The 14,518-nt window shown below is 42.3% G+C and overlaps 1 protein-coding gene across 6 annotated transcripts in view; it reads right to left on the bottom strand.

The window, feature by feature from the left end:
* The window catches only part of grin2ba (glutamate receptor, ionotropic, N-methyl D-aspartate 2B, genome duplicate a), a 149,089-nt gene that overhangs the window by 91,173 nt on the left and 43,398 nt on the right, over positions 1-14,518 (bottom strand). For all 6 annotated transcript variants that reach the window (XM_086067020.1, XM_086067029.1, XM_086067005.1 and 3 more), the window contains one exon: positions 6,872-7,486. In XM_086067020.1, coding sequence (XP_085923146.1) covers positions 6,872-7,486 — 615 coding nt within the window. The remainder of the gene's footprint in view (positions 1-6,871; positions 7,487-14,518) is intronic.

The raw sequence follows: 14,518 nt of genomic DNA, 5'->3' as shown, positions 1-14,518 counted from the left end.
AAAAGGGCTCAGTTTGTTTATTTTATTTCAGGCATTGTTGTTAGCGGGGTTGGGAGGGTTACTTTTTAAATGTAATCAGTTACATTTACAAGTTACCTGCTAAAAAAAATGTAGTTAGTAACATAATCCAAGTACCATAATCGTAAAGTAATGTAACTGGATTACTTTTGGATTACTCCAATATTGAGTATGCTCATGAAGACAAAATAAAAATAAATATCAGCACAATATATATTCTATACAATCTGCCCTTCTTGCTATTTGCAGGGGTGATAGGGACCCAGGCAGCCTACAAATAGCAAAAATCCTTGTGTAATTAAAAAGCATTTAGGCTATAGATTGGTTGGTTGGTTGGTTGGTTGGTTGATTGATTGATTGATTGGTTGATTGATTGATTGATTGATTGATTGATTGATTGATTGATTGATTGGTTGATTGATTGATTGATTGAAGGCCATATGCTGTTTTTGAACTGTCACTGAAAGCAACCACACCTCACAGTTTGATAGATAGATAGTCATCCAATGAAGATGACAATGTGGGACATCAACTGCAAAACGAACTTTTATCCCAGTCACAAGTTTAACCGTGTATATATTGATTTGTTTGGAAGGTGTAACTCACATTATGGTTGTAGGCTAGCGGGCTAGCTAGCAAGAAGCTACAGCGCATGCCGCTGGACTCTCAGCTCAAACTTTCACTCCGAATAAGTTCCAGTAAATACCGGTCGCCATTTTCTCCTCCCGTCCGTGAAGCTTTTTAAACTGCCCGCGTGTGGAGGACACGACTAGTCAGTTAGTTCGTTCCCACCTCCCCGACATGTAGCAACGGTCCCACTTGCGCAGGCATGCATGCGCTCTCTCTCACTCTGTCCTTCTCTCTCTCTCTCTCTCTCTCTCTCTCTCTCTCTCTCTCTCTCTCTCTGTCGCAGTCTCTCTCATCGTAAAAATTGTAATACATCAAAGTAATCCCCATTTTTAATAAATGTACCTGTAACTTGATTACATGTTTTTTCCTGTAACTGTAATGGAATACAGTTTAAAAAAATTGCAATCTGATTACGTAACGGCGGTACATGTATTCCATTACTCCCCAAGCCTGGTTGTTAGACAGCTAAACGGTCCATCAGTGCGCCATTTTACGTCAGGCAGGTCATTGAACAGCTAAGGGGTTCTATTGAGTCCATTGGCCTTGTGCGGAAGTATTCCTGGCAGTTACAACCATGTGCACATACTATATGTAGCGACATTAGTGAGGAAAAGAATAGTAACAGACACTATGTCATGTGATTTAGCATGACGGAAGCTAGCTTTAAATAATGCTGACCGACTAACGATTGACAAGCTTCACCCATGAGGTTTACTGCCGGTCCTAAAATAGTGGCTGTAATTTAGCAATGATAGAAGCCCAGTTAAAATAACGTTAACAGATTGACGATTACAGTTTGGTTCCGCTTGAAATATTGACGGATTGACGACGGTGCAAGGGTGTCTCGACTGTTGCCAAATGATGGACGCTCACAATCCATTGATGTGCCCACCCCTAAGCATATCTGAAGCTCACTCCCCAACTTAAATTCTAAATTTTAAATTAAAAAAGTAACTAAAAAAACTCTTACATTGATGCACTCATAAGATAAAATACCACTGTATGCTTGTCATATTAGTAGCCCCTTTACTGGTTTAATCATCCTACTTACATCTGATACACCTGATTAGAGCCCAAACAATTAATCAACCGATTAATTTAATCGGACGATATAATTTTTTTTTTTTTTTTGCCATTTATTTTTAGCACATTAACACATTACAACACGTGACAAAGATAAAGACATTCAAATCCCTGCAAAAAAAAAAAAAAATGCTGCCAATTATTGCAGATTTTTGTACTAAAGGACAAGGTATTGTGAAATATGCTGCCTGAAATTCATATCTTAATTGTTGAAAGAAATCAATCACCAAAAAATGTTGATTTATTATACCTATTATTAAATTAATTGGCCCATTAATCGGTTATCGCCATTTCTGTTCTGCCAAATATTGTAATCTGCCTAAAACAAATTTACTGGTCAGACCCTAACGGGGTCTTTTATTTCTCAAGTGACAGACTCATCACTTAAGAAGTTGCTTTTATTAATCAACAGCCAATAGAAGTATTTGAAAAAGGCAGAGGCTGTCCTACATGAATACGAAGGCTGTGTGAAAACTGCTTTGTGAACAAAATGGCTGTAAAAATGAGAGGACTGTGCTATTCCCTCTCTTTCCATAATTCTCTAATGAAAAGGGGCAGAAACACAAGCTTCAGTGGCAGCTGCTGACCTCGACTTGTCACTAAGGCTCATGTGTGTGTTGGTGCAACTGATGACCTGGACCTGATGGCACCAAAAGTGCAGGGAAGTGGGTGAAAATGCATCAAGACTCCCTGAGGCTATACTTGTAGCCCTTACTATCGCAAAAAAAACAATTCTTGTTAACTGGAAAAATAAACAAACTTTGAATATCGACCAATGGTCTAACCTCCTCATAAATCATATTTTAATGGAAAAAATATCTGCCTCAAATAAAAACCAAATGTCAAAATTTAAAGAAACATGGTCTACGTATATAGAATTTTTTAACCTAAACTTGGATTTTAATTCTGCCTGTTAGCGAGAGCCACAGCAGCGTTATAACTTGCATTGATGTTTCTGTATTAGGCAATTTGTAACTAATGGTTGTGTTTCTATAGTCAGGAACCCGGCTGCTGCCAGCGGGATCGAGCGGATTCACCTCCGATGGGCACCAGGGGTTGATATTCGGATTCACGGCATGCCAGTGGGTTAATTCTGTGGGTGCTGTCCCCCCTGGCGGGGAGTGGGCGGGTCTGCCCCTCTGTTGGCTGCTGGGTGGCGGCTGCGTCTTGGCCGTTCCCTGGGTCTCTTGGGGGGTGCTGCGTTGCGGGGCTTTCCCTGGTGTCGGGGGCGGCGCCGTTCCGGCGCGGTCCGTCGCTCTGGGCCCGGCGACGCGGTTCGGGGCCTGTGGGCCGCCGGGGTGCCCGGTGGTTCCCTCTCCCCTCCCCCTTCCTCCCCCTTGCTGCCTCTCCCTCCTCGCCTCTCCCCGCCCGTCCTTCCCCTCCCCTGGGCCGGGGGCTCCATCCATGGCCCGGGTCTCGGTGCTATGGGGGCCGGCGGGGGTGGCTGGGGTTTGGTGTCGTGCCCGCCCCGCTCCGGTGGGCGTCCTGACACCTCGGGCGGGACCCAGTATCCGGGGGGCGAGCCCTATCGCCCCGCCGGACGGGTCCCATATGCCCGCCGGGGTCCTGGTGGGGTGGGTGGGGGCTTGGTGGGCCGGTGCGCCTCCTGCCCCCGCCCGGTTGGGGGGGGCCCCGCTGGTCACACCTCTTAACTCACTACACTAGGTTTGCACAATACACTTTTATAGACATATAGGGCACATAACACACTTTGGGGGGTGGGGTAGGGTGGAAACACCGTCTTCACCCTACAACTCCCCTCCAATTTTAATACACCACACAACTTGTGGGTGGGGGGGGGCTTGTGGGGGTGCCATCGGTTGGGGGCCGCAGTATAGAGCAGTGCTGCGGTCCCCTGTCCGTGTCGCCACCCCCCCCCCCCCGCCCTATCTATTTTTTTTAATGCACCACATACACTCAGCAACATGCTTGGGTGGCGGGTGGATCGGAGCGTGGGAATATCATTTCCATCGGCTCCGGTTCACCTGCTCCTAATTTTAATGCACCACACACACACACTTGTATATACACTGGGTGGGGTCACATTCACGGTTTAGGGGTAGAGTTCGCCAGTCCGCGAGCTGGCGGACTCAGTAACAGGGGTTAATTTTCACAAAGAACGCTGGGGTGACGACCGGGGCCTTCCCCCGCTGGGCCTGGGGTTCGGGGGTGTCGGCCGCCCTCCGGTGCCCCCATCTCCCCCTTCTGCCCCCGGTGTTCCGTCCTTCCACACGGCGGGGGGTGGGGTGGGCGCGGCTGCCCTCTCCGCTCCGCTGTCCGGCCCCTCTTCGGCGCCGGTGCCTGGGTGCGGGTGGTCCCCGGGGGCTGGGGGTCGGGGGTTGGGGGGCTGCCGGTTGGTCGGGGTGGGGTCGGGGGGGGGGGGGGCGGCTTTGTTGGGGGGGGCGGTGGTGGGGGTTGCGGGGTGGGGGGTGCTGGGGGTGGGGGGTGTCTGGGGGATTGGGGGCATGGGGGCGGCTGGGGCTGGGTTGGGGTGGGTGGCGGGGGTGGATGGGGGGCGGGGGGTTGTGGGGGGGGCGGGGGTTGGGGGCCGGTGGGGTGCCTGGTGGGCCTGCAGTGCCCCGTCCTGCTGCGTTGGGCCGGGGGCGCGGGCCGTGTTGGGGCGGGGGGCGCTCCTGCTCCTGGGTTTGCTCTCCGGCCGGTGGCCCTGGTGGGGCCCGGGGGTCGTCCTTTGGCGCTGCCGCGGCCTGGGGGGCCCTGAGGTGTTGCGCTTGCTCTGTTCCAGCGGGGGTCGACGGCTCCCCTCTTTGGTGGAGATTTTCATGCATGCCAGATCCACCACACCAGCATCTACCGAAACTCAGACACAATCTGTTTCCTCCTCAGGTTATTGAATCGGTGGAGGCTGGTGTCTCGGATCTCACGCGGCTTCGTCTGTCCTTCCTTCCTTTTCTCGGTCTCTCCGTTGGTCTCTTGAGGCCTCCCTGATTTTATGTTTTTTGGATTTGTTGGGGTCTGGATGTTTCTTGGGCTGGGGAGGAGTTCTGGTGGGGGGTGTCTGGTCGGTGCTGGATTTCACCTTCCTTGGTTTTCTTCGGTCCCCTCGGGTCTCCTGGTGTTCGATTTAGGTGAACGGTATGAGATTTTTTTTTTCTAATAGGTTTTCTGGTGAGCTAACAAACACACGCACGCACGCACGCACGCACACACACATACTCACCCACACACACACAAAAAAAAAATGTATGTATGTATGTATGTATATATGTATATATGTATGTATATATGTGTATATATATATATATATATATATATATTTAAAAAAAAAAAAAAAAAAAAAAAAGAGCAATGATGATGACATTTCCGAATGAACAATACTGAGCTCTTAAAAAAAAAAAAAAAAAAAAAAAAAAAAAAGACTCCCTGAGGCAACAAAATCACAGACCAACCAGCAGACTGTCAGCAGACGGAGCAACAATACTCAGCATATTCCACTGGTTATTATTTCAAGCAGATGGATTTGTGCAAGTATTAAATGAATGAGGAATTTGAGGAATGGGCTCAAAGTCCAGATCCAGGCGGACACAGATAAAGCTTCTTTTTTTAAATCCCGTTAGGCAAGGTCTAATAACTTGGTTAAGCATAATTCACTGTTCTGTTCATCTCCAGATGATCCCATCTTTGGCATCATTGCGAGTAGCTGTTTGACTTTCAAGTCAAACATTGGGCTTTGCTTGTGTGTCTGTCTGCCTGTATAACGGTACTGACTGACTGACTGCATCCGTATTTAAAAATGAGGCAGCGTGTTGATGAAAGAAAAATTGTTGCAAATCAAGTTCACACCTCAGGTTGCAATGCATGAGTGGTCTTGCATACAGAAATAGAAATGAATAGGTTAACAATAAATAATAATGAAGTAGGCCTTCATCCAGACCAAATATGAGCAAAAGTCTCTAGACACAGGCTGATCAATATTTACTTCATACAAGGATTGGATTAGACACCTTAGTTTTCCTCCGAAAGGCTAAATTGAAACGTCAACAGCATGCTTCAAGTGTTGTTTGTTGAGTTAGCGAGCCAGCCAGGGCCAGCATTTTTTTCTCGACTCATACACTCATCGTGTTCTTAGGTTGTTTTTCCAAACCCGTATGCCTTGCTCAAGAAACCTCATACCACTTTTCCATAAATAGTATGTGGCACTACACACTGTGTGACACACTAGAGAACAACAAGGTATCAAAAGAGGACTAAAAATGCCAAAATGAATAAATAAGTAAATAAATGTGAAAATAAAAACTGATATAAAAATAAAATTCAAAAATGTTATACAAAAATAAATATAAATGGAAATAAAAGCAACTACGTATAGATAAATAAAAAAAAAATTTAAAAACAAGATTCTAAATAAATATAAATGTGGAAATAAATAAATAAATATATAAATAGATTTCAATATCAGTCAATAAATAAAAATGCTCTGCTTTTTTATTTATTTATTTCATGCTGCAGACGCTGTCAGCATGAAATCCGTCATAAAATGTTATTCAAATGAGAGGGCGGTCCTAAGTGTGTCCTGGGTTGGAGTGCCCCAGCAATGAACGACGATCTTGTCCGCTGTCACCACAACTTGCGACTTGAGTTGCTCGACAACTTCACACAAGTTCCTGTAAACAACAAGCTCCATTTCGTGTGTGTAAATTCTCCCTTGCTGTGGAATGGGCAGAGTCCAACATAGACTGACATGTTGATCAACCAATAGGCAAATAGTTCAACATAAGACACACTTAGGACCGCCCCTCATTTTAATCACATTTCATGACGTATTTCATGCTGACAGCGTCTGCAGAAAAAAAAAAAAAATGAGAGCAGAGCGGTTTTATTTATTGATTGACATTTAATTATATTTATATAATTATTTTAGTATAAAAAAAGAATTTTGAGTCTGTTTTTTTAAAAGTAATTAATTAATTTATATATATATAATTTTGTTTTTATTTCCATTTATAATTTTTTTAAATTTCATTTTTGAAATGTATTTTTAATATCCATTTTTTTATTATTTTTTTAATATTTTTTCTTTATTTCTGTATTTTTTAATCTATTTATTTATTATTTTGGCCCTCCATAGAACTTAACCATCAATTATGTAAGACAGCCCCAAGATACAAGAATTGTGTCCTACCTTAGCAGCCATGATCATGGACGAACCACCGCGAACTCCTAAGATGGGGATATGGGTCTGGGCCGAAATGAAGTCCAGGATCTGGGCGATGGCCTCCTGGTCCGTGTCATCTCCAAAGACCACACCTTGCAGCCAATGCTCCGTCATTAAGTCACAGATGCTTTTAATGATGCTTTTAGGGTCCGTCTCATTCATGGTGAGGATCTCGACATTGGGCGCCATGTGTAAGAAGTCTTCCTTCTCCCGAGCCCCGGCCAGCGCCATCTCACTGGAGTTGCCCACCAGGACGACAGCGATGCTGACGCCACGCAGGATGTTGGGAAGGGCCATGTGGTGCGGAGGGGGAGGAGGGATGGGGATGTAGTGGCCGCCGCCTCCCTTCTCTCTCCGCGAGTGACAGGCGGGGGGCAGGTGAAGAAGGCAGAGCAGAAGGAGAAGGACACCAAGGGAGACGGTGTGGCAGTGCAGCAGCGGAGGCAGGGATGGATGGAGGTGTCGGCCTCGCCTCCCTTGCTCCTGAACAACGGAGGGGGCGAAGGTGCAGACCCCGGCATGGATGCGAAGGGGGGAGGGGCAGCCGCTCAGAGGCATGGTGGAGAAGCGGGAGAGAAATACCTGTCGAGAGTATGGAGAGAAAAAACCAAGGTTAAGAAATGGAATCAAGAAAGTTAACAATAAAGCGGTTGGAGAATGAGATGGAAGTGAACACACACACATGCAACATTGAGTGAGTAAAGTGGATTGCAGAGAGGCTACATGGCTTATGTGAATTAGTGCATGTCAATGTCTGTCCAGAGACACGATGGGGAGAAGTGAAGGAAACGGAGAAAACCCTGTGGAAATACAAGCCAGAAAGACACAAAGCAGGATAAGAGAAGCGGTCACACTTGACATGCATGAATAGTGCATAAAAACACACGCCGACATGATATGATGCCATATAGTTTACATAGAACCAGTTCAGGGATCAATAATTCATGTGGAATTCTCTGCTATGTATTATGGAGGACATAAATTCTCCCATGGAATAAAATACCAGCTTCTTGACAGGAACCGATACGAGAAAGGAACATTTCTCACAGAATAGAACAATATAAAGAAAAAGATATCCCAAGATCCTGACTGAATGCAAAAAAAAACTGCTGATAAAGTGCCTGATGCTAAAATTGACATGAAGTGATTGACAACCATTTATGTGTGATCCTCCCACTCCCACCTTTAAATCGCCATCATCACCCTTTTGGCCTAGTTTCTCACATTTGATGCTCATCGCTACAGCTTGGCTTGGTAACAATAATTCGCTGTAGTGGGTCAAATTTACAATCCTTTTTTTTTAGTTTCCACTTACATGGTCTTTAAGTTATTAATGCTCAGTTTAGCTGTTCACTCATTGGTTTCACAAGTGAGAAATTGTTCAGCCTTGGTGGAGTTCCGACTGCTCTTATTTTACAACACATGCTATTGAGGTGAACAGGGGCGGCGTCAGAACTTTTTCATTGGGGTGACCAGAATGACACAACTGACGGCCGACACCATTTTGAACACTGCGATCGACGGCTCGCTCATTCAAATTATATCTAAAAAGCACAACGATACAACCATCTCTTAATTCTTCACAATTCAAATATTGCTTTTTACTACTTTTACTTAACTTGTTCCTGCTTGGGTATTGGGCAAAATTGGTGTACGTGTATACTGTACATTTTATTTCATGAAGCCATGAATGTGGATAACAATAACTTTTCAGCTACATTGTTAATCTACTAAGGCGGGAAAATAATCATCTTGATTAATACTCCCAACAAGTATCAAATATTTCACATTTTTATGAAAAGATTATTTCATATTCTGTGCAGTGATAATTTCATAGCCGAAACATTTTCGTCCTAATTTTTAGAGGAAAACTAAACAAAAACTAAAATAGAAGAAATTCATTGAGACGATAACGACAGCTAAAATTGACTGACAATTTCGTCAATGACTAAAACGAAAACAACAGTGACCGAAATGTTCACTGCACTTTATTTAATGTTCAAACATATTTGCATTCATTGTGCAGCTGTACAATTAATCACAAGCAATTATGCACTTTTTTTTATTTAGGTGAAAACTAAGTTGTATTATTGTCAGTTCAACATTCATTGTTCATTGAAACAATCAATAGAGACACCGTTGCAAATGTGTTTTGCGTGTTCAACTCCAGTTACAAATAGGTGTGTTATAATTTTCATTATAAAAGTTGAAATGTATGCTGAAGGAAAATATCCACTAAACTGTTAATTAATTTTTTTCATTGACTAAAATTGCTCTTTATTCTCATCGACTATAATTGGATTAAACTAAAATACAATCAGATGACTAAATTATGACTAAAACTTCAATTAATTTTAGTCAAACGACTATAACTAAAACTAAATTAAAATTTATTGTCAAAATTAACACAGATTCTGTGTGCAGTTCTATAGTATCAACACTTATTTACATAGATAGTCAATCTAAAGCAGTTTGGTGGAACTAATCATCTGCACCACATAGTCATCCCTTTGATGTGAGGATGGCCGGAGATTGTCCAGTGGTGGCCGCTGCCACCATTCCGCAACACGTAACTCCACCCCTGCATGTGAAACAAAAGTAGTCTTTTTACCATTTTTTTAGCGCTGCACTTCACATTCCATTCTAAACGGTTCTACCCCTCCATCTTCTTTTTCTGTCTCCATACAAACAAATACGCTCACATGGCCAACTTCTAAACGTTTGGTCTCGTCCTGTGTCCTGTCATTGACTGTCAACCAGTCCATTATGTTGCCCATGTTAACTTGCTAAAAATTGACTATGGCAAAAGGTGTGAATGTGAATATGAATGGTTGTTTGTCCTTAAGTGCATTGTGATTGGTTGATGACCAGTCCAAGGTGTGGCCGAAGTCAGCTGGAATAGGCTCCGGCTCAAGCGCCATAGCAAATGAATGGCCGGACCTTGTTAAAATGACAAATTGGGGTCCAAAATGATTCATGGCTGGATTAATTACTTTAACTGATTAAGGTGCAATTCCCATTACTTTTTTGTCCTTAAAGTAAATGTGTCCTAACAGCAAAGCTATCATCAGAGTAGGTGTACAGTAGGCGGGAACATGTTCACTGCAGCTTTGTGGGCTGAGATACCCAGGACAGTAGTGGCGTAACTGCTTAGAAATGTGCTGCATTGTGTCTGTCGACTGCATTTTGTTCACGCATTTAGGAGGCAGATGGCAGCAACAAAGAACCCCCCAAAAAAACAATAATCAGGCAAAAAGGCTGACGGTTAATGACAAGAATTGACAGACAGGGTGAGAAAAAAGATAAAGGGACTTATGCGGACATGACAGAACAACTTCTTTAGGGAAAACTAATTGCTGGGGGTTCGTCAGCTCTAATTACAGGTCCCTGTGTTAATAGTCAACTGCACACGCCTCCCCAGGAAGGACGGAGAGGTGGGAGGGAAGGAATTATGGAGGGATGATAAGAGGCATGAGGACAGAAAGAGACAGAAAGGGAGGAGGGCGCAGTGGGAGGAAAGACAGGGACTGTAAACCAAGGAGGACCTTGGTGAGACACAAGAAAGATGAAAGTAAAGAGGAGAACACGCCAGCAGAGGAAAAAAGAAAAAGTCATTTAAGACAGACACGACGGAAGGATAGGAGAGAAAGAGAAAGAGAGAATCGCACAGAGAGGGCGCGAGAGCTCGCGATGCCCTCTTTGAATCTGGACTTCTCTGGCAGCACTCTGTTTCCATGGCAACAATTAAAAGAGACCTACATGCACTCACATGCAGGCACAGTTGATGGACACACAGATACACAACACACGCACAGACTCACTGCAGAGGCACTCACACAAACACACACCAATGTATTCTCGGAGGGATTTAGTGATAAAGTGAAGAAGTATGTGTCACTCATAACTCCACCACCAGCGACTCCAGAAGAATTGCACTCAAAAATCATGTGTCTCGTCGCAAAATCCAATACTGAACTATTAATAAAAGTGTTGTTTTATTTTTGTCTGTTTTTATGGGATGGGAAGCGGTAGAAAATGGATGGACGGAAGTTTTGTTTTCTTTTTTAATGTCATAGAGCTTTGTGTTTGTGTTTCCTTATTTGTTTGTTAGCTAGCAGGCTACTTCCTGGTTCTTGGTGAGTGGAGAACAGCGAGACCAAGGTGTCATTAGGATTCTGTGATTGGACAGTTAAAATGGTCAAACATACACACACAATCAAGATAACTACCCAAATATAATTGGCTGCTTGAAACATTCGTCTGCAAAGTTTTGTGTAAACTTATCATCTTACTTCCAATTGTTATTTACCAACCTTTGTTGAGAAAACTATTTGACATATAAAAAATAAAAAATATTAAATTCTGATGGCACTCCACCAAACAAAAATACTGAAATAATGATGCAAATTGACTTTACTCATGTGAAATCTCGCCTGTTTGGTTGAAAACAAAGCTGATGTAATTCTTCTCCTGCAACACTGGTAAAAATGTTTGGTTTTTTTGCCCTTTTAAATATTACCTTAGCTTCTTAATTATATTTACTTATTTTTGTTAGTTACTCACATTCACTTAAAAACATTAGGTATATTTCGGTGTGCTACTAGTTTTTTTTCATGTAATATCTTTATACAGCAAATGTTGAGGTAAATTTTTAATTGAATTAATAATTAAGATTTACTCATTTAATGTATTTAATTAGATTTTTCATTTCACTTTGTTTTCAACAAAGACTGAAATTTGGAGTTGTCATTTTTTTCTGCACTTTGGTTCATTTATTATAAATGAATACTAAATTTGTAGTATGTTGTTTGTATTTTATTTTGTAATTTAAGTCTCTATTTTGCAGAGTGACTGTTTTGCTTTTTTCCCCTCAGAACTAAACAAAAGGGCTTTCTTTAAAAGTATCTGTCATTGGTTTATTAGAGGCGGCACGTCCGCCTCGCATTGCAGAGGACATAAGATCGAGTCCGGGCTTCGGCCTTCCTGGGTGGAGTTTGCATGTCCTTTCCGTGCCTTCGTCTGTTCTGAAAATATTTGCAAAAATTGTTTTTTACAGTCTGTTAAATGAATGGCAACAGATGGATACAAAGGTTTGCCATAAATTGCATCCTCTGATGGAAGGACATTTAATAATGTCTGTCAATATACACTGCTGGCATAAATATTTTGTAATTAATGAATGGTAATTTTCAAAAGGGGAATTCGATTTGCTGCAGCACCCTTGATGATTTCGCACAGCACATTAGGGTGCCACTGCACTCTGGCTGGGAATACTGATTTATAATTTTGATAAGCACTAATTTAGTCATTAATTCTATTTAAAATTTGAATCTAGTCCATAATTTTTTTTTATTTATTATTATTTTTTTTTTATGAAAACCTACTAAATTGTCTACAGGCAACTTTCAATGGGCATAGATGGTGCAAATGCAAAGACATATCACAAACTGGCCTCACTGCAGTGAGTGTACACAGATTAGCAAACAAGCCTGTGAACACACAAAAGTGCCCTGTGCCCACACACACACTTATATGAAACACACTCCACTTTATACATATTTACCCGCAACCAAAGTCACCAGCTTACTTGTCACACACACTTTGGGCAGCCTGCAGTCATACACTCACACATCCACGCAGGATTATTAGCTAACCCACTGTGTAAATCCAGCGATCACTCAGAAAGATGAGCCCATTAAAAAGTGCCACAGTCAATTCAATGCGCATGTCATACGGAAACACAAAAGGCGAGCATTCAAAGACAGATGACGCACAGGAGGTTACGACACTAAATGACCCCGTTTCCCCGTCAGCCAGCCCTCTCATCTCACCCACCATTTGCTCTATTAGCCACACCAGCGCACACAGCAGCCGTATCACTTACACACGGGTGGACTGCAGATCGGCCCCACCCGGCCAACGGCCTGCAGGGCACAACCTTCGCACTCACTAACACACACACAACTGTATACATTCCATTTATCAACCTGTTTTAATGGAACGCTCGCAACCGCCACGTGAACATATTTGAAGAGAAAGCTGTCACTGATTTCATAGTGTTAACTTTGTTTGATGGTTTTAAATTAAAGTGACAGGGGAAACTTTGAAAGTAACTACTAGGGCTATCCAAAAAAATTATACAAGATATTACATTATTTTGGTCTCACAGCCTCATTCAGATTAAACTGACAGACACGAGCGCTCCTTCCAGACACCTGCGACCGGCAAAACCAAAACTTATCAAACTAAAATGGCAATGCTTGGCACTAAACGCTACTTGAGAAAATATCCATAACACTGACGCTAACAGTTAGCTTTATCTATTTTTACGTCCATCGCGGCACTCTAAGCAAAGCGTATTTGTCTCCATTATACACGCAATATGTTGTTGTGTTATTGTCAGAAAGAGGCTAAAAGCCCACACGGATATGTTTAAAGTTGCATTATATTGGATATTTTGCCAGGCGCGGCAACTCTCTTGCTAGCGCTATTTCACTCGATAAATTCTGCACTAATGAATGAGTAATAACTCGTACCATATTGGTTAAGGCATAAGTGCGGGGTCACGAGTACGTATCCTGCTATGTGTACATTTTTTTCTCTTTTTTTGTTTGTTTGTTATTTACTACAAATTCTTGATTAGCCCATATGCTCAGAAGGTTATGGTCAGGGTTAGCAGCCTATCTTTGGTGGCAAAAACAAAATGAAAACTGAAATGAATTGAAATGAAAAACTTGGTAAAGCGAGGTAGGAGCCACTCCCAGTGCATGACTCGGTCCGGGGATTGACCAATCTAGGCAGTTCACGGCAAAATATCCACCGCAAATGGACTGATAAAGCTCAACATCCCCAAATAAATGTTGCTCCACAAACAAAGTTACAGTTTTGCAGTTTACGTTACATTATGTTATGTTTCACCCTTTTTGTTTTGCGCTTTAAAAAGGTTTCTGTTGCTGATTCTCTTATATTGAAAAGGTTTGCTGTGAAATTGTTTCAGAACAATTATTTACATTATCTAATGTTTACAAAAAAAATAAAAAAATAGTTTGCCCTTTTACTAAGTTTTCCTGATTGTTGAGTGTCAAAATTATTTAATAAGAATTTATTTATTTATTTTTTATTGTGGTATTGAAATCAGTATTGTATTTTTTTGTTGTTGTTGCTCGTATCGAATCAATTGGTCAAAAAATGTGTCTTTCAGTGTAAAACAATTCATAAATATTGGTCAGATCCTTTACTTAAAACAACCCAGAAAGTTGCCTCAAATTGACCCATAAAGTGGATCGGTACATTTTTTTTATCCATAATAACTGTTTTTAGTTGTGTGCAGCAACTCATATTTAAGACACTATATGTCATTTTAGTTTTAAATCATACCAGAATTACTATGACAGAGAAACAGCAAGAACCTGGGCAGAGGTGGAGTGGGCGGAACTACGAATAATCTAAAGGTTCAAACCTCGCTGCATTATGAACACAGAGGCGTCTGGAAAGCTAATCACAAGAAAATGGTCATCACCACATCATTTAAAGGGGACATAGTATAAAATATTAGCCAGTGTCAGAGTCTCCAGCAGTCTCCAATAACAACCCCCAAAAAGATGTTATAAGTGT

The sequence above is a fragment of the Leptonotus elevatus genome, chromosome 1 (assembly GCF_054856555.1).
Source record: "Leptonotus elevatus isolate MCC_2025b chromosome 1, RoL_Lele_1.0, whole genome shotgun sequence".
Lineage (NCBI taxonomy): Eukaryota > Metazoa > Chordata > Actinopteri > Syngnathiformes > Syngnathidae > Leptonotus > Leptonotus elevatus.
This window is presented reverse-complemented; position numbering and strand designations above follow the sequence as displayed.